General features: G+C 33.3%; 1 protein-coding gene across 1 annotated transcript; it reads left to right on the top strand.

Moving 5' to 3' along the window:
- Positions 1-1,173: 1,173 nt before the first annotated feature.
- LOC120083403 (glucan endo-1,3-beta-glucosidase, basic isoform-like) lies at positions 1,174-2,850 on the top strand. The gene is made up of 2 exons (XM_039039157.1): positions 1,174-1,335; positions 1,731-2,850. Exons 1-2 carry the CDS (start codon positions 1,242-1,244, stop codon positions 2,672-2,674), a joined length of 1,038 nt encoding a protein of 345 aa, XP_038895085.1. The 5' UTR covers positions 1,174-1,241; the 3' UTR covers positions 2,675-2,850.
- The last annotated feature ends 19,169 nt before the right edge of the window (positions 2,851-22,019 follow it).

Below are 22,019 nucleotides of genomic sequence, written 5' to 3'. Positions count from 1 at the left end.
GTTTTGAATTGTTTCAAGAGTGAAAACTATCTCCATAAACCAATGCAGTTACTCAACATGTATTGTCCACGTTCACATCTTTTTAAGAAAATTCTGAGGAGGTCAGCCAGCAAAGGGTTGCTTAAAACTAAGCATGTTTAAATTTGAAGTTCCTATGATTGATCCACCGAAAAGGAATGTGTACCCTTGTTCGTATAGATAGTAATTTTCAATTCTTTTAAGTCGTTCTTAAGCTTTTTCAAGCTAAGCACGCTTAAATTTCAAGTTCCTATGACCTTGCTAAGATGCAGGGGGATTGGGTCGTTATAGTTTTTTTTTATTTATCAAGAAAATCCTTGCAGACGAAATTTTGATTATCCATATGGTTTTTGAAGTCGATCTTATAGTTTACCTATTAGTATCTTGATGTCCCTTGTGCTTGTGTTCTTTGTAACAATTGGAACTAAATCTCAAGGGTATTTATTCTTTGACTGCCTCTTTAACCTATTTACTAGGGAGATGTGTTATTCTTGTGGAGTAGTGTTACTTGAGATTTATTGGGTGAGTTTGGTTGTTTGCTTTTGTCCAAATCTTATATCTTTTTTAGTGGTGACGATTTGTTTATGCCTTGACTTCAGACTTTAAAGTTTCCTTCTCTTTCTTGCAATTCAACACATTAAAAAAAATCTAGAGATCATAGAGTGACAATATAGACGTCATGAAAGCCAATTAAATTACCCATGTTTTACGATCGTCCATTTGAATGTAAGCTGAGTTTAAGAAAACTCATGGGAGTTAACCTAATTCATACAAAGAAAATAAAGTTCCAAATTATTTAAATAGAATTAATACAACAAAAAGGAAATAAATGTCCCAGTCCAAACTAAAGTTATTAGATCTCTATTAGGTTGGATCGGGTCAAAGAAGGCAAAATTAATGGTGTTGTAGTGTTCAACCTTCTTAATTCCATGGAAATGTTCTGGTTAGAATTATATATATATACAAATTTGACCAGTTAAAATTCCAATGTTTCCATCTACTCGTTTATAAGCACTAATTTCTTCTCGTAAAATTAAATACTCTCCTAGCAACTTTTCTAAGTCAACCCTAAGTTGAAGTCTTGAACCAAAAGACAAGGCAAATTTTTAATTATAAAAATCAAGCTACTTCATAAATAAGAAGCATTACTCTAAGCATAGAAGGGAAAAAAAATCCCTTTTTTTCTTTTAAAATTTTATTTTTATTTGTTTTTTGCTCTCTCCATGGCAAACCTTTTCCATTCCAATGCCAAAGCCCTTTCCACTTTGACCTTTTTGTCTCTTCTTTCTTTGCAACTGGCAAATTTGCAGATAGCAGGTTTCTGTCCCTCTCCCTCTAAATTCATGAATGTTAACCTACAATAGGAAAAAAAAAAAAAAAGAAATATATATATATATGAATGGTCTTCAATGTGTAATCTTTATTAAAAAATTCTGAGTCCTAGCATTTTATTTTTTAAACAGTTTTTATCCTTTTTGTTGGAGGGTGGTTTAACACCTAAAATATGATTTCATTTCTGAATAGAAAAATACTTGGGTGTTCCTACATTTAGGAAGTTGTTCAATAAAAAATTGCCATGTGATAGTTTTGTATTTTTTTCAAAAATATGATTTCTTTTTATATACAAAAACGAAGAGTATGTGATTAAGTGCAACCTAATCATTGTTGTTCGAGATAATAATAATTATTTAATTTATCCAAATTGGATGCAGGTGCTGAAATTGGGGTATGCTACGGACAACTCGGGAACGACTTACCATCTCCCCAAGAAGTTATCGAACTTTACAAACAAAACAACATCCAAAGAATGCGACTTTACGCTCCAAACCAACCTACTTTCGATGCCCTTCGAGGCTCCAACATTGAGCTCATGCTCGGCATCCCCAACGATCAAATTCGATCTATGGCTGCCACCCAAGACAACGCTAATGCATGGGTTCAAGAGAACATCCTCAACTTTCCCGACGTAAAATTCAAGTACATTGTTGTCGGAAACGAAATAAAAACCAACGAAGAAGCTGCTACATTCCTCGTACCCGCCATGCAAAATATCCAAAACGCAATTTCAGCTGTTGGTTTACAAGGCCAAATCAAAGTCTCCACCGCATTCGACACTGGAATTCTTTCCCAGTCCTTCCCTCCTTCACAAGGCTCCTTCGACACCAACTATCTTCCAATTCTCAACCCGACCTTCCGCTTCCTTCTCGACAATAGCTCGCCGTTGCTTGTCAACTTGTACCCATACTTTAGTTATGTCACCACTCCAAGAATGGGACTTGATTATGCCATTTTTACTGGGACATCGTTAATTGGAGATGGGGAGCTTAATTACCAGAACTTGTTTGATGCTATTTTGGATGCTGTTTACTCTGCTTTGGAGAAGAGTGGTGGAGGATCATTGGAGATTGTTGTGTCGGAAACTGGTTGGCCGACGGACCATGGGGACGCCGCAACGGTAGACAATGCAAGGACTTACAATAACAATCTAATTCAACATGTGAATCAAGGGACTCCTAAGAGACGAGGAAGGGCTATTGAAACTTATTTGTTTGCTATGTTTGATGAGAATGAGAAGACAACTCCTCCTGAGGTTGAGAGACATTGGGGTTTATTCTCTCCAAATAAGCAGCCTAAGTACTCAGTCAACTTCAACTAATTGGGATCATAATATTATGTTTAAATTACTAAAACTTACTTTACATTTTGAATAATGTTGCAATTATTATTTATATCAGCTAAGTTTTTTTTAGAAAAAAAAGATGTTTAATGCATAATATAGCCTTGTATGCCATCAATAGATAAATAATAAGTTTCAATGATAATTAATCTTAAGTTGTGTTATGTGTGTACTTTTGAGTAATTCTAAGAGGGAAGAAGAATCTAGCTCAGTTGATGTCTGATGAAATTGATTATTATTTGGTTGAGTAATACTTTTGGGTGCGAGTTTTCAACCAATTTAGTCCTCGAATTATTGTTATAGTATTTTAATTTTTATATATAACAATTTAATCAAATTTAAAACAATTTAGTTCTAGACATAAAAATATTACTAAGATCATCAATTAATGAACTTCTTACTTATATTGATCGATAAATTGATCAAGAACCAAATGTATTTATAAAACTATATATAAAAGTTAAGTTATTACACAATTAAAAAAATGACATTTTATTTCAATGAAAATTTTTATGATAGAGATTAAATTGTTAAAAATTGAACGATAAATTGTAAATATCACCTCTAAATATATAATGAATTTTTTATAGTTACATCTTCAAAAACCCCATGTTGGAACCCATAGATTTTTCCACTCTCAATTCTCAATTAATAAATAGGTTTTTTCGAATGGGACAGGAAATCCCCGAATACACAGTAAACAGGAAGGGAGTGGGAAACATCTCTATTTATTTGTGTGTATATATATTAAAAACCCTGAAATGAGTCCAGCGTTGCTGCCTCTCTCAAGTCTCATCTCTTCTAAGTTCCAAGCCCAGCATCTCTCCTCAAGTCCTCATTGTCTTCTCTTATTGCGAGTTCGAAGCCAGCGTCCGTTTCAATCAAGTTACGCTGCCCAGCCGCCGTCATCTTCCTCTCCTCCCCTCTCCGACGTGTTCTGTCGGAAACCTCACACCCGCCGCGGCCATTTTCCATCAGTCAAGGTATGTTTCAAATCTGATATTTTATCTTCTTTTTCTTCTTATTTCTTCAGTTCCATCAAGGCAAAATTAGTTTTGGTTGAAGCAACATAAAGGGTTTGATGTGCAAAATAAACGAAATTTGTCTCACTTGATCTTTACCCATTTCCACTTATCTGCTATTGCAATTTTTGAAAAAATTGCTTCTCAATTTCTGAAAATTGATTCTGCTAAGACTTCATCAATTAAAAAGAAGAAGAAAGCTCCAACAAAAGTAGGAATTTTTTTTCTTTAATTAAAGTTAGAAACCAAACATGTCCATATTCCCTGTATACTGTCTATGGTTATGCCGCCACCAAAGCATAAGACCCCTTTATTCATTTGTTCATATTCCTCAAGTTTTGAATCTTTGTTTTACCATAGCTTATATATATTTCAAATATTTGTTTTTCACAGGATGAAATATACATTGATTGCTTGGCTATGTTGGAAAAAAAAAAAAAAAAAAAACAAAGATGGGGAATTTTTTCCACAAGGAATCTCCGCCCTCATTCTCCGTAAGGAAGTTTGCAGCAATGGAAAATGAAATAGAAGGCGGGAACAGGGATGGGGAAGACTTTGTCAGTCCCACTCGTAGACATCTCTAGTAGCTACCTTCTGGTTGGATTGTCTAGAATGAAGTTAAAAAAAAGGGCTTAAAAATTTGATTTAATTAAAGGCCAAAGACCTATGAGTGAGAGAACTATATGAGACACATGATACGGTGCCCGTTTGTAATTCGTCATTATACATATATTTGTCATTTTAGAACTAACATCTAAATCCAAAGTTATTGGAAATTACTTACCTGTAAATCTAACTTAAGTAATTTTGTTGTTAAGTTGGTTAAAGAGTTTTTTGTTTTTTTCTTTTTAATACAACCTTGACAAATACATGCCTAAGGAATTTGACTTTTGTATGGACTTGAAATACCTCATGGAGATGCCTTAAAGATGTCCACGGGACGGGGCAGGGACAGGCCCCCTATTCCATTCCCCGTCCCCGCGAATTTCCTCGCAGGGAACGGGGCGGGGATTCCCCACAGGATTCCGCGGGGATCGGATTTCCCGTAGGGAAAAATTCTCCGTCTTTATTTTTTTATAACATTTTTTTTAATTTCAATTAAAAATATATTTTTTTTACATTTCTTTAAACATTTTCAATGAAATTTTCATTTTAATGAAATATTATCAATTTTACTAATTAAAACAATAATACACATGCAATTTAAAAAATATATAATTAAAATGCTAAGTTCTCATAATCTGTAAAAATTAAAATTCAACATTTAGAGCATCATATTTTAAATATTACAACATCTAAAGAATTAAAGTAATAAAAATCTTGAACTTAAATAATTAAAATATCCATAATTATCTTAATAAAGTCTATTAGTATGAATATATATATATATATTAAAAATTTATAATTTATATACAAAGTCGGAGTGGGACGGGAAAACGGGGCGGGGCCGGAGATGGGGAATATATTCCCCGTCCCCAACCCCGAATTGTAAATGGAGAAAAAAATTCCCCACTCCCTCCCCCATTCCTCGTGTATTCGGGGATTCCCTGCCCCGTTCGGGGCGGGTCCCCGTGAGGCCCCGACCCCGTAGGTTTTTTGGATAGAGTTGTGCCTTATGCATATCTCTAAGTTGATAAGTGAGATGTCAAGTTAAAATGATAAAATCACAGTTGAGAAGATGAACCAAAATCCCAGCTCCTTCAGCTTCAAGCTCTAACTCCTATTAAAATCAAACCAATCAAGAAAAACAGTTAGAAGTTGTTAAAGAGTTATAACAACTTATCTTTGTTAGTTGATTTATTTTCTTTTTTGTTATCTGTAATAAAAATTTTAAATAGAAATGAATAAATACTCTCTTGATGAGTGAGTAAAAAAAACATACATTCAGAAAACTAAGAAAACATACATTTAGAAAAATAAATTTGAGAGGGAGGTTGAGAGGATATGTTTGTCTTTGTAGAATCTGAAGTCTGTAATCTTGAAGGATGAATAAAGCTTGAAGATCAATTCTAAAGTGGATGTAGGTGGATATAATCACCGAACCACTATACATATTTTTGTTTGTCTTATCTTTTTCTTTCATTTCTGAATTTGCATGTTGGTTTTACACACGATTGAATCAAAGATCTTAGGTTGAACTTCTCAACCAGAGAAAGATAAGAATAGATAGAGAGATCATAATCCTTTTTGTTGAAAAGTTTTTCCTTTAATATTACAAATCGAAATCAGAAAGAAAAAAGATAAAGAGAGAAGAATACTTACCATCTAGTGAAGCTACGCGACAGGTTGAAGTTCATACACTCGGCATCTACTCCTTTTTTGGACTTATTTGATCATCTCAACTTGAAATAAAGAGTTTTAGGCCTCATTAATATTAACTATAGAGCTCATTTACAACTGGTATTAGAGCACATGTTAGTTTCTTGAAGTTCTTGAGAGGTCATAGGTCAGTTTCTTGAAATTCTTGAGAGAGCACAATTCGGATTCTTGAAATTCTTGGAATGGCAACTGCTAAATTCGAAATTGAGAAGTTCAATGGAGTTGGAGATTTTACACTTTGGACAGAGAGGGTCAAGGCCTTTTTTATCTCACAAAAGGACCTAAAAGTTTTGGATGACCCAAAGTCCCTGCCTACCTTTTTTAGTACTAAAGATAAACAAAACATGGAAGAAATTACATATGGAACTCTAATACTCAAAATTTCTGACAGTGTTCTCAGACAAGTCATAAATGAAAATACTGCACATGAAGTATGAGAGAAATTATAGGCTCTCTACGATAAAAAGGACCTTCCTAATAAGTTGTACACTCAAGAAAGGCTCTTCTCCTTTAAAATGAATCACTCCAAATCCTTGAATGAAAATTTAGATGAATTTAAGAGACGTACAAATGAGTTTAATCAATCCGGGGAGAAATTAGGAGCAGAAAGTGAAGCTGCCTTGCTAATTAACTCACTTCATGACACATATGAGGAGGTAAAAACAACCCTGAAATATGGAAAAGAGAATGTGACAGTAGATAATGTCATTACAACCCTAAAAAGAAGAGAACTAGATTTACAAGCAGAAGGTAAGAGTGCTGGTGGTGCAGAGTTCCTATTTTTTAAAGGTAAGAATCAATTTAAGAAGAGCTCTTTCAACAAGGATCAGAAAATGCATAGAGAGAGACCAACCTTGAAATGCTTTATTTGCTATAAGGAAGGACATTTCAAGAGAAATTTTCCTAAAAGGGTAAAATATCATAAAAAAAGATGATAACAGTGAAGGAACTCATTTAAAGAGATCCTTGAGCGGAAGTAGATTGTCCAAATTCTATTTAGATTGAAAACACAAATTTACAGTAAAACATACAGATTATACATTTTAAGTAAAATACAACATGCTTTTTAAACTAGAAATAGAGTTCAAGAGATTATACCAATGAAGAACACTTCTTCTCGTAAAATCCTCGAACTTTCACGAACTCAACAAATAGCAACTTTGAAGACTCTCTTAAAAAAAATCACGAACGAAAATAGAAGACACGACCACTTGGAACCATCAGTATGCTCGGAGTGAGAGTCCAGGAGTTTGGGCTCTGACTATTTTGGTTAGGAGGGATTTTGAGTTTAGAGGAGGAAGAAGATTGAAGAAACTCTGTATCGTATAGCAAGTTTCTCAACCGTGTAGTGTATAAGCCTATCGTATAGACTTGTTATGGAAAAATAAAATCTTATTTTATTTATCTCACTGGCCATAAAAACTACTCAACTACCCACTAAGGTGGTTAGAGAGAAAAAATGAATTATTATTCAAAATAATAAATAAGATAAATAAATAAGATAACCAACTTATCATATTATATTTATAACCTATAATTTTAATATTGCATCATATACAATATAAACTATAGTTCATTTTCTCTATTTTATAGCATTTAATATAACCATATTTATATTAAATTTAACAACTATGAATCTCATTCATAGAAAATATATTTGAAACACATTCAAATATTTATTCCTCCAATTAAACTATAATGTATCAAATACATTATAACAATTATATCATATATAATTGAATCAATTTAATTATATCATATATAATTAAATTCCCTCTTATTAATTTGAATAATACAAATTAACCCAATAACTGATTCTCAACTAAATTCTTTTGAGCTACCAAGGGGACCTTATGAACCTATAGCTTGAAGCTCCAACGTTGCGTGAATAATGAATTAAACTCTTTAATTACATTATCCACCATCCATTAACTGTCGGACACTCACTAAAGACCGATAGCTGCACTCTTCGCACTACAAATATATTTCTATATCCATTAGATATAACCAATCAACAGTACGATGACCCTTCACAAATTGCTCGTAAGTACAACTGGTCCAAATTATCGTTTAACTCCTTAAGTATCACCGATCCCTCTAATGAACAATTGATCAGTCTTACTATGACTAAACCCCTTTCGGTCCAGGGGAGGGTGTGGCGCCACATTATTCAAGACCCAGAATCAGCCCTTAAGGGAGTAATTTATCTACTTGCCCCTGCTTCAGGGAATGAGTGAATTCCTTCTTGTGTAGCTGAGTTCGCAGCTCCCAAATCAAACGAATCCCCAAAATGGTAGGCTTGTTGAGTCGACGATCTGGCCACTCTCACCCATATAAATAAAAAGATCGCCCTCATAGACAGGAGTTCACAAGTCACTCAGGATTAAGGTCGTGTTACCTATGGTCATCCTAGTGAAATTAAAGTCTTTATTATTAACGGTGTTATATAATAAGACTAAGCATTGCGCGACCGATCTTATACAAACTTCTTTATATAGAATATCCCCGATCGCATGTCTAATACATGAATGACCAGGATCAGATCGTTAGTAGCACTTGACAACATTTATAACATCTACAAAACGGTCCATACTCGTAGTGTCACCCAGGATAAGGTATCCAGCCTTATCCATATACTACAGACCATTTAGGTTATTACTTAAACATGATCCACCTGTATGTCTCCACATACATGTTTAAGTTACAACGATAACCTTGGATGTTAGTTTATTGGTTTATGGTTAATGCAACTAAAATATCACATATTTCATAGACAAAGTGAATAAAAATATCAAATATTATTAATCACATACAAGTTTGTTCATACAAGGTTTACAAACTATAAGACGCTACGAGATTTAGGGCATCAACCCCAACAAATAGAAGATATAAGCCATATGGAAGAAATGATTCAACTAGAAATAGGGACTTCAGAAGTGACAATCAAAGGATGTCAAGGGAGCATGGTAGATATCAAAAGCTTCTTGGTAAAGAAACCTATTACACTGGGCTCTTGCTATTGCAAACAATAAAACCATGGACTCTAAAACTAAGGAGGGAGACTGGGTTTTAGACTCAGGATGTACCTATCATATGACTTCCAAAAGGAGCTGGTTTTTTTATTACAAATTAGAGGAAGGAGACTCAGTTTACATAGGGAATTACAATGAGTATGAAATCATTGGCAGAGGCTTAATGTTACTAAGACTTTTAGATAACAGAGAAGTACTTTTAAGAGATGTTAGGCATGTTTCAAAACTCAAGAGAAATCTCATCTCTTTAGACATGCTTGATGACCAAGACTGTACATTCATTGGAGAAAGAAATTCTTTGAAGATAGAAAAACAGGGAAGGAAAATCCTTGTTCGAAAGAAAATTGATATATTATATGTTTTGAAGAAGGTTAATCAACCTAAGTATGCTCTAGTGTCAAAAACTGAGAAGGATAGTGAATTTGAATTATAACATCGAAGACTTTCACATATTAGTGAAAGATGTTTGAATGAACTCTTGAAGCAAGGTTTGATTCAGAGGCACAAGACTCAGTTTATGTGGACATTGTGTGCTTGGGAAGTCCAAGAGAATGAAGTTCACAAAAAGGGTTCATTCTACCAAGGCCATCCTTGTCTATATTCATGGAGACTTATGGGGCCTGCAATAACTCCTTCCTTCGGAGGTTCCAGGTATTTTTTATCTCTTATTGGTGATTTTTCTAGAAAAGTGTGGATCTATTCTCTTAAATCTAAAGATCAGACCTTTTAACTCTTTTTGTGTTAAAAATTGGAAGACCAAGGGAGAAGCTCAAACTAAGAGGAAAATTAAATTCTTCATAATTGATAATGCCCTAGAATTTCTAGGGGATAATTTTAACTCTCTTTGTGTTGAGTGTGGAATAACTAGACACAGAACAGTAACCTATACTCCTCAATAGAATGGAGTTGTAGAGAGAATGAATAGAACACTGATGAAAAGGGTTAGGTGCATGCTGTCTGATGCAAAAATAGCAAAGGATTTTTGGTCGTAAGCTCTAGCCATAATAACCTTTACAAGCAACTGAAGCCTTAGTGTTTCTATTGATATGTAAACCCCTGAAGAAAAATGGAGAGGAACACCACCTGATTTGTCAATTCTAAAGTCTCTTGGATGCACTGCTTATGTTCATATTAAACAAAGTAAGCTGGAACCTAAAGCCATGAAATGCATGTTCATAGAGTATTCTGATGGAGTAAAAGGCTTTAAATTTTGGGATTTCAGCTCTAATAGAAGTCTAATAAGCAAATATGTAATCTTCAAGGAGAATGAGTCCTATATGAATTTTGAAATAGTAAGGTGATCGATCAGCTAAGAAAGATCAATTTGACCCTCCTTCCAGCTCACATTTGAAGTTAATCCTATAATTGAAACCTCTATAACTATAGATGAACAAGTACAACTCTCAAATGTTCCAAGCACTTCTAAAGATAGAACTAAAAAACAAACTAAGAATCTAGAAAACTAGCTTCTTTCAAGAGACAGAGAAAGAAGGACCACCAGACTTCTTTCTAGATTTGCAAGGGTTGATTGCATTTCTAATCACTATATTGATGACGATAGTGAATAACCTAACAATTTTGAGGAAGCCTTAAAAAGTGAAGAGAAGAATGAATGGCATGCTGATAATATGTAAAAATACAAGTTATTATATCTCTTTTATTTAAAATAACAAGGCAAAGGCACACAACTTAGATAAAATTGTCAATAAATTTATACAAAAAGCAAAGCATACGATCACTTACTTCTAACGCATAACATATTGAAATCCCAAACTAATTTTACTACTTCTGTGTAGTATACCCTTTTGAAGTCTGATGATCACGTGATCGCATGCCCGTTAATGTGTTCAAAGCAAGAAGCGACCTGAGAAGAAAATGAAGACGATCACATAGACTGCAAGTGATGAGGCAAAACATGACTTGGGCGGTGGGTGTCACATCACAAGTTGTGTTGGTGGCTGACATGAAAGCTTTGTTGAAGATTCAATGAACCACTGACACATTGCAGTCGGTGTAGCAGAATATGGAATTTAATGCACCCCATCAACGTAATCATGAGCTTAAGAAAAGTAGTGATCGTGAACACCTATAAATACCCATGCAAATTCCATGCAGAGGCACGTAGAGATATATATGTGAATAGTGAGAGTAATAGTCGTTAGAATTATGAGTTCGAAGTTCTTATTATACTAGGGGATACATTGTGGGAGACAAGAAGAACACCCTGAGAAGGGATTCTGATTGAAACGTCTGTCATTCTTCCATAGAGACTCCTTGGTGAGAGCTTAGGATTTTAGGGAAAGAAAAAGATCATTTTGTTCAATTATCTAAGGAAGCAAATGTAAAACAAGCTGGGGGAAGCAAGACATTGCGAACCACAGCTTGATTCTCTGACCCTTTCTCTTTTTGTGTATTTGTATTGTATTTATTACATTGACAAATTAAGAATTTCAGTATGAATACATGTTTATTATATATCTTGTCTATCATTTTCACCTATATCATGCATAGCTAAATCGTTTCATGGGTTGGAAAGATTATAGCTAACATGACTATATAATTGGAGGAATCATGCGATCAACTTGTTTTATACATACTTAAATTTGTTGCTTGAATCAATTAAGAAATTATTCTAAGTAAAGCTAATCTAAGTTTGAGAGAATTTAGATTAAGACTACATAAAACGAGAGAAACTGTTCCTTAGAAATAAGTACATTCTCTGCATATTACACCTATCGTATGCATCTTAGAGATAAGATAATGTAGCAAAAGACACTGAGAACTGCTGGTTGTAATATTGAGTGTATAACTTGATCGCATATTTCATTCAGTTGTTTAGAAAATGTTAGTGAAAGTTCTTCCCAAACCTCCTATCGCATAACTGTTATCCAATACACTGCTTCACTTTAGACATAATCCCCATCGCATATTTAGATTTAAGTTTATTTATCCAATCTCCTTTGAACATTTTTTTTACACGCGAAGATCATATATTTTTAGTTTCATCGCATATTTACAAGCAATCCCTACGTTTGATCTTGGACTCACCAGGAACTTTGGTCAAATTTGCACTTGGGTTTGACTGAAGAAAACTAAGCGTTTAATTCACATAAGTATCATTAGTTCATCGCATGAACAGAACGCATCACTTGCAGCTATGAAGAGTGAAATTGACTCACTTTACAAAAATAATACGTGGGAGCTGACTAATAAACCAATTAACAAAGAAGTCATTCCTTATAAGTAGGTTTATATGAAGAAATACTTGGGAGAAAACAATCAAGAAGTGAAACATAAGGTCGAATTCATAGCAATATCAGGAGCAGTTAAAGAAGCAATTTGGCTATAAGGTTTAATTACTGAGCTAGGCTACACAAGAATCAGTAGAGTTATTATATGATAACCAGAGTGTAATACATTAAACTAAAAACCAGCAATATCATGATAGAACAAAGTATATTGATGTAAAACTATATTTTGTCAAAGACATCATGGAGAAAGGAATAGTCAACATTCAAAAGGTCAGGATAAAGGACAATATAGCAAATTTTTTAACTAAAGCCCTACCAAGACCTAAGTTCGATCATTGTCTAAATCTACTCAAAGTAGTAGATTTAAATCAGGGAAAATAATTACCTTATGTTGAAGATCTTCAGGGTGTTTTTGCTTCAAGATGGAGATTTGTTGAAAAGATGAACCAGAAACCCCAACTCCTTCTTCAGCTCCAAGCTCCAGCTCCTATTAAAATCAAACCAATCAAGAAAAACAATTAAAAGTTGTTAAAGAGTTACAATAACAACATATTTTTGTTAGCTGCTTTATTTTCTTTTTTGTTATCTATAATGAAAGATATAAATAGAAATGAATAAATACTATAAAAAAAATACATTCGGAAAACTAAGTTTGAGAGGGAGCTTGGGAGGATATGCTTATCTTTGTAGAATCTGAAGTTTGTAATCTTGAAGGATGAATAAAGCTTGAATATCAATTCTAAAGTGGATGTAGATGGAAATAATCATTGAATCACTATATCTCTTTGTGTTTGTCTTCTTTTTCTCATTTCATTTCTGAATTTGCATTCTGGTTTTACACACGATTGAATCAAAGATCTTAGGTTAAACTTCTCGACCAGAGAAGAGATAAGAACAGAGAGAAATCAAAATCTTTTTTGCTGAAAAGTTTTTCCTTTAATGCTATTAATCGAAATCAGAAAGAAAAGAGATAAGGAGAGAATAATATTATCTGGGAAGCTACGTAGCAGGTTGAAGTTCACATACTCGGCATCTACTCCCCTTTTGGACTTCTTGGATCAACTCACCCTGAAATAAAGAGTTTTGGGCCTCATTAATATTCATTATAGAGCCCATTTACAATGACAACACTTTATAAGTAAAATAGATGCAACTTTTAAGTAGGGGTGTAAATAACCCGACAACCCGAATAACCTGGACTACCCAACCTAAAATGTAAGGGTTGGGTTGGGTTGGGTTGTGGGTTGACTAAAAAAAATTTGGGTTGACCCAACCCAACCCGAATTTTTTATATATATATATACATATATTCTTCTTTGTTTAAAGTTTGATTTCGTTATATTGATTAATTTTTTAATTTTTAATATTTTTCTTTTAAAATTGTTATGATATTTGTCTTTGTTTAAAGTTTACAATAAATATCATAGATATTTGGTATTTAGCATCTTAATTTTATGAGATTTTAGTTATTAGTCATGTGTTATATATAAATTTACATATTTTTCATTAAAAAAAAAGTTATAACCCGACAACCTAACCCAACCCGACCCAAATTTTATGGGTTGGGTTGGGTTGGATTGGAAACTTTATTTCGGTCATTTGGGTTGTCAATCAAACCAACTCAGATTTTCAGGTTGGTCCAAAAATATCCTCAACCCAACCCAACCTAACCCATGTACACCCCTACTTTTAAGTAATTTTTCTAGATGATTTAGAGATAAAGTAAAATAAAAATAATAGAAGCAATAAGAGAAAATAGTCTCAAAATTAGAAGGGCAGACATAATATGAGTAATATTTGAATACCCCCATGGATAGCAATAGAAGATTAAATGTGCTAGTTTATTTGGTAATAGGGATAGTTCATGAGGATTTTAGATATTAATACTTCAATTTGCAACGGTTTAGGGAGAAGAGGTGGATCATGGTTAATATTTCAACAGGTTTGTTTCCCAAAAAAATATCGTTTAAGTCAATTCAGAGTTATTCAAAACTGATTTCACTCTTATTGCCAAAATGATTATGGACGAATTTTCATTGGAAAAATTAAAAAAATATGGTAGTTTTAAAAACTATTTAGAAAAATATTGTACTTTTGAAACAATTTAGAAAAATATATATATTTTTTAATAGGTCGAGGGTTCAAAATTCGACCTACCCTCGACCTTTACCTTTTTTTTTCTTTTTAATAATTTAGACATTCGACCGTCTTCTTTCTTTTTTTTTTTTTAATTTTCTATTTTATAAAAACAATGTCTAAAAATATTTTATTATTTTATTTAAACTCTAAAAAGAATAAATTAAAAAAAATAATATCTCATAAAAATAAAAAAGTGTAAATTAAAATATCTCATTTATATAAAAATAATTACAAAAATTAATGTGTCCCACAAGGTGGACGACGTCGATTTCGAGCTGGTTGTCGTTGTCGACTTCGAATTTGAGATTGCTCTGGTTCTTCTTGATGTTGCTCTGGTACCTCTGCACACGCTTCATGATATAAATATTCATTATGCTCTCCACGACCCCGACCATGTCCATACGCGTATGAAAATGAAGGACCAGCCTCTGAGTCATAATGTCTTGAACCAAATGCTGGCATCATCATCATCGGACTAACATAATCAGTTTGACTCTGCGTCTGCATCACAGGGGGCAACTCTTCCACATTATGAGCAACCTCATCAAACTCATCCTCTTCCCGTACAGGTCCTCTACGTCTAGGAGCTGGTGGAGGAACAATAGGTATATCGTACATATAATATATCTTCTCCATATAGCTTTGGTTGTCAATACATATAGCAAGAACCTGGTTCGGATCATTCGCAACATCATGGAGTCTACTGTTGTTCGATCTCTATGAATTATAAAACAATTAGATAATATTTAAAATAAATTAAAATTAAAAATAATTAGATAATATTCATTCATTTACTAGATGACCTACAGCTGCTCCCGGACGAGTGACGTGGCGCCTTGTGATATTATTATACCAATGAATGTAGTCTTGAGTGACATCCCTATCAAACTGTTCAATAGAAACCCCCACTGTAATAAACCTTGCACGATAGTGCCATCACACTACCAAATGTGCAACTTTTTGGGAACAATTTACAGTCCTTAAGTCGATATCATGCAGTAGGGGTTCAGTATTACAAGGCGATGGGACATCTTGCAGAAAACCGAATTGTCTCATCACCCTGACAGGAAAATGTCACTCACCAATGTGAAAACATATGAGAGGACTCATCGTCCGCCATATGGTTTGACCATTCGTATAGAAATTGGGCAAAGTATGCATTATAATTTTGTATGACTCCCAAATAACCTGAAACACAAAATATTATATTGGAGAACATTAAAAACAATTACAATAAAAATGTGTATGAACCTGACCAGGTTGAAGCAGATCAAACATGTATCTGTACTGACTGACTACATGTGTGGCTATCTTAGTCACACAAAATTTGTCTCTCCATCTAAATTTTTAAATTGATAATTTAGAATCTAAATTAACTAGATCAGTGATATAAAAATTAAATTGAATTAAAACAACATACTGAGAACCATAGGCTCGTCTAGCTAACTGAGCATATTAACATGTTGTAGCTGTGGAGCCATTGTTGGAAATCGCTCCCAAGCTCATAGTTGCAAAAGTATGAGAGGCCCAGCTATCTCTCGAACCTCAGGTCTTATTGCTTTGCATAGTTGTCTATACAACCATGCCAAACATGCTCCAACCCATGAATACCGCCCCACATTATAGAGGTTAGCTAATAGTGGCAGGAACAAAATGACTTGATTTGTCGGAAAACAAACTTCTACCTATCATTTGTAGTATAAATGCTCGTGCATATCTTATGACGGTTTCCTCGTTTGCATCATTTGTGAGCTCACGGAATTATGTTCCTAACCATATCAAACTTAACCTCGATCTTTTAATTTTGTCGGCAGGCGAGGTCACACCAAGGTACAGTTGACAAACTTGTGACCAGTCATCATACATCACTCCGGTGATCGACTCACCGTCAACAGGTAACCCCAACAACACTTCTATGTCTTGTAGAGTGATAGTGCACTCTCCAACAGACATATAAAATGTATGCGTCTCAGACCTCCATCTCTCGACTAAGGTTGTGATCAGATGCCAGTTCAACTGAATAAATCCCAATCTGGCAATCCATATAATCCAGATGTGTGCAGCAGCGGTAGTATTTGAGGGTGGAGTGGGATAGTGCGCTGGAGAACTGCCTCTCGACGCCTGTAAGATATTTCTCCAGTAGTACGATTTCGCTATACAATAGATGATTGATGAATGGACTGGTCGTATAAAACATGAGGATCAACAAGTCCTGGGTTTAAAGCCATGATCTGAAAGAAAAAAAAAATTATTTCTCAATTAAAAAAAATTTATTTCTCAATTAAAAAAAATATTTATTTCTCAATTAGAAGAATAATGTACAACTTAATTAACTTAATTAAATAATGTACAACTTAATTAAAAGAATAATGTACAACTTTACAAATTATAATTAAAAAAATTGAATATACAATAAAAGTATCTACACTTAATTAAATATACATGATAAAAAGATTATTTAATTTCTCAATTAAAATAATGTACAACTAATTAAAAGAAAATGTACAACTTTACAAATTATAATACAAATTGAATATATCAATAAAAATATCTACACTTATTAAATATTCATGAATAAAAAGATTTTTATTTCTCATTTAAATAAATGTCAACTTAATTAAAAGAATAATGTATAACCTTTATAGATTAACAAAAAAAAAAAAAAATAAATATACATAAAAGTATCTACACTTAATTAAATATACATGATAATAGAAAGTATTATTTCTCAAATTAAAAGTAATAATGTATAACTTTATAGATTACAATAAAAAAATGAAATATTACAATAAATTATTTATAAAAAAATTGAATATACCAATAAATTATAATAAAAAAAATTGGATTATATAATAAAAATGAAAAATATATAATAAAAAAAATATTTATTTTTCAATCCCTAACTACTTGGAGCCCGTCTTAGTAACGAAGGACACTTCCTTCAATTATGGCTTAACTGATTACAAAATCTATATCGTTGTTGTGTGACTGGTTCTGTCCAATCCATCTCGTTGTTGTAATGTGAACTTTTCGGTCTACCAGGTTTTCTCAACAACGATGGATCAAGATGTAAGACAGGCATATTAGGGTGCGTTATCCAGTAATCTTCATGCGGTACAAGTTGAAATTGAGAAGAGTAGCATTCATCATACGTTGACAATTTATAGTAGTACTCAATAAAGTCTTCGTAATTCATGTTAAAATGTGAGCAAACGGCCATAAAATGCGAGCATAGAATGCCGAATGCTTGCCACTTGTTATATGAATAGTACCGCTCGGACCTATTTAGTCTCAATATTTGATCGTTTCTTCCTTTGGCATTGAGACTATGACGTCCGATCTTCACATGAAACACACCTTCATACCGATCGTATGATTGTACTTCATGTTTACTAGATCTTGCAGCCCATTTATTTATTTTCTCGTGTGCGTACCTGGATTTTTACTCCACTTAGTATTATAAAATATGTTTGAAATAAATTATTAATAACATATATATATTAAAAAAAATTATTGGGTGTATTTATCTTGACGCTCTAATGCATCCCTTATTTATTCTCTTCTTTTCTCGAAATAATTCACGCATTTGAAGAATGTTATCTGAGCAAGAGCATTTATAGGCAACATTCGAGCTCCTTTGAGGACTCCATTTATGCACTCTGATAGATTTGTCATCATCTGCCCATATCTGAATCTTTCATCATGTGTTTGAGTCCATTGCTCTAAACTAATGTTGTCAAAAACACTCAGCCAGCTCCGATTTATTTCTTTGATATCTTCAATTGTTTTATTAAACTTCCGAATTTGAAACTGACACTCGGCACGATAAACATAATTTTTCAATGAATTAAATTTGTATTTTTTTTATTAAAGTTGCTGGCGATATGTCGTAAGCAGAAACGATGATGACATTTTGGTCTCGTCCAACCATTTGCTGGATTGTTCACTGTTGTGATTATACCAACATGTCGATCTGAAATCTTCATGTGTTACAATTTCTCTCAGGTGTTTCAGGAACCATCCCCATGAGTCTGCGGACTCTTCATCAGCAACAGCAAATGTAAGTGGAAGAAGATGACCGTTCGAATCAACTGATGTAGCAATCGACAATTTTCCTCTGTATTTGCCATACAAGTGTGTACCACCTATCTGAATTATCGGCCGACATTTATTAAAAGCTTCTATACAAGGACCAAATGCCTAAAATACAGAAGTTAGGATAACATGGCCTTCAGTAAGCATTTCTTTCACTCTCCACTCGTGTTCCGGGATTGGTCTGCTTAACCATATACAACCATCTGGATAACAATTTGTAAGACTCATCCCAATCATCGAACACTTTAGCCAACGCTTTTCTTTTTCCCTTCCATACCCTATGGTAAGGAACATGATATCCAAACTTTGATTTGATGTCGGACTATAGCTGTGCCACACTGATATATGGTTTTTCTCTTACGACATCACAAAACTCTAGTGCAATCATTGATGAATCCAATTACACATGATTTGACTTAGTTCTGAATAAAAACATATATGTTGCTCATCGTACTTAGTGATCTCAAACAAGCCATGCGATTTTTTCTTTATTGGACGAAGTCTCCACTTGCAACCTTCCTCCCACTTCTTACACCGAATTGTCCAAATCGTCAGTGTCGATTCAAGAACCTCATATGGTGCGTGACATTTTATTGCAAAACATTTGACCGCGTGTTTGTAGCATTTCTTTGTCTTGACAAATCATCCCTTTATACAATTGAGTATTGTCAACGTCCACAGGGGCTACAATTGGATCATGTTCTCGAATGCTATCCAGTACATTGATATTCAAATCGTTGAATGTATCTGAAAGTAACTCATGTTCACGACCATCGAAATCCAACTCTTCAAATTCATCATCCATTTCAATTTTGAAGTCTCTATACAGGTTGTTAGCCATCATATCTTCATTATCACATGACGATGCAACTGACTCCAGATCAGGATCAATACATTCAGTTGGATCTTCAAACTGGCTAAATGATGTATTCAAGTTTATATCGACCCCTATCCTATTTACATTTACATACAAATGCACTAAATTCTAGGCAATGGCATTGCGATTGAGAACATTAAGTTCATAGCTTGTGTATTCGAAATAGGGAATGACATAAACCTTATGGATCTGATGGTTCAAGATTAGGATGTCTATATATTATTTCTATTTGATTTGTTCCCATATCTACACTAAGTGACATTCCAAGCATTTGCCCGCCATTTTCTTAAAAAAAAAAAAAGACAAACAATACATTACTAATTGTTCTACTAATTATCAAACTTAAACAAAAACAAACCACAATAAAAATCATATATATAGGAAATATAAGAAGTTTGTGGGTAAAAAAATATTAAACTTTTTAAAAAAATCACAATAATTTTGTATTATACTTTTTATAAGAAGTATATTAAAAAATCACAATAATTTGTATTAAACTAAAAATATTAAACTTTTGAATTTATAAACATCAACTTTTTAAGTTTTATGAATATCAACTTTTTAAATATAACAATAAATTAAACTTTTTATAACTATTTTTAAACATAACAACAAATTAAACTTTTCAAAACTTTTTAAAACTATTTTTTCAAATTTAATACAAAATAAAGAATAAAATTAAATTAAACTTTTTCAAACTATTTTAAACTATATTTTCAAAGTTAATACTAGAAAATTCAAATATCATCAGAAATATATTTCAAAAAATCAAAATAATTTTGTATTAAACTAAAAATATTAAAGTTTTTAAACTATAAATATCAACTTTTTAAACATTACAATGAGGTAAACTTTTTAAAACAAAATTTAATACAAAATAAAGAATAAAATAGAATTAAACTTTTTCAAACTATTTTAAACTATATTTTCAATATTAATACTAGAAAACTCAAATATCATAAGAAAATCAACTATTTTAAACTATAGTTTATTTAAGTATATTTCTTACAATAAACTATACTTAAGTATAAACAAAAACAAACAAAATATAAATAAGATTAACATGTTGATATAATATCCCAACCATAAGATTAACACTAATAACAACTACTAAGATTAACACTAATAGATAAAGAACTACTAACATCAATATGTAAATATTATTGAATTCAACATGATAGATCTACTAAATATAATAAAACTAGTAATAAATAAATAGTAAACTCACAAATTTAACTTACCTTTTTTGTTCTTTGTTTCCCAAACAGCAACAAAAACTATAAAAAAAATATAATAGGAACAAAATGTATAATTCTTTAAAAAAAAAATGAAATTTTGTATAGTAAAAAGTACAAACCTCACAATTTAATGGACAAATGTGGGAGAAGAAGAAGATTTGCTGAAGGCAGTGAGAATGAGAGAATGAAGGTAGTGAGGAGAAAATGAGAGGCAGAACGAAGGTAGTGAGGAGAGTGAGAGAACGAAAGCAGTGTGAAAAAATGAGAAAGCAGTGTGAGAAAATGAGAAGAGACGGTGGGGTTATAAGCTAAATGGTCGAGTTTTCAAAACTCGACCTCACGGGTTAGGAAAGTAGTGTTGGATGGAACGAGACGCTGACGCGCTACAGAGATTCAGATTCGTTCTAAAGAAGGTCGACGATTCAAATCACTCTGACACGCGCTACAGAGATTCAGATTCTTAGCTATGCAATCGTGTAGCATTTGGTATACGATCGTGTAGTGAAGAAAGAGAGCTCTCGAGAGGCCATCACAGTGTGCCCTCATCGTATACTTCCACTATGCGATCGTGTAGTAAAGCTTAGCGATCGTGTAGCATTTGGTATACGATCGTGTAGTAAAAGGTATGTGATCGTATAGGTTTTGAGAAGGCCATCGTCTATTTGTAATAGGTAAGCGATCGTGTAGTAAGGAAAGAGAGCTCTCGAGAGGCCATTGCAGCGTGCCCTCATTGTGTACTTCCACTAGGCGATCGTGTAGTAAAGCTTAGCGATCGTGTAANATTTGGTATACGATCGTATAGTAAAAGGTAGGCGATCGTATAGGTTTTGAGAAGGCGATCGTCTAATTGTAATAGCTAACCGATGATGTAGGAGTTTGTGGGCGATCGTGTAGTAGGGAAAGAGAGCTCTCGAAAGGTCATTACAGCGTGCCCTCATCGTGTACTTCCACTATGCGATCGTGTAGCATTTGGTATACGATCGTATAGTAAAAGGTATGCGATCGTATAGATTTTGAGAAGACCATTGTCTATTTGTAATAAGTAAGCGATCGTGTAGGAGTTTGTGGGAAATCGTGTAGTGAGGAAAGAGAGCTCTCGAGAGGCCATCGAAGCGTGCCCTCATCGTGTACTTCAACTATGCGATCTGTAGCATTTGGTATACGATCGTATAGTAAAAGGTATGAGATTGTATAGGTTTTGAGAAGGCCATCATCTATTTATAATAGATAAGCAATCGTATAGGAGTTTGTGGGCGATCATGTAGTGAGGAAAGAGAGCTCTCGAGAGGCCATTGCAGCGTGCCCTCATCGTGTACTTCCATTATGTCATCGTGTACTTCCACTATGCGAT

The sequence above is a fragment of the Benincasa hispida genome, chromosome 8 (genome assembly GCF_009727055.1).
Source record: "Benincasa hispida cultivar B227 chromosome 8, ASM972705v1, whole genome shotgun sequence".
In the NCBI taxonomy this organism is placed as follows: Eukaryota; Viridiplantae; Streptophyta; class Magnoliopsida; order Cucurbitales; family Cucurbitaceae; genus Benincasa; species Benincasa hispida.
Note: the sequence above shows the minus strand (reverse complement) of the source record. Positions and strands in the feature narration are given on the sequence as shown.

Coding starts and splice junctions, on each gene's coding strand:
- LOC120083403 (XM_039039157.1), top strand. CDS start 1,242: ATGGCAAACCTTTTCCATTCCAATGCCAAAGCCCTTTCCACTTTGACC. Junction 1,336..1,730: donor GGCAAATTTGCAGATAGCAG/GTTTCTGTCCCT, acceptor AATTGGATGCAG/GTGCTGAAATTGGGGTATGC.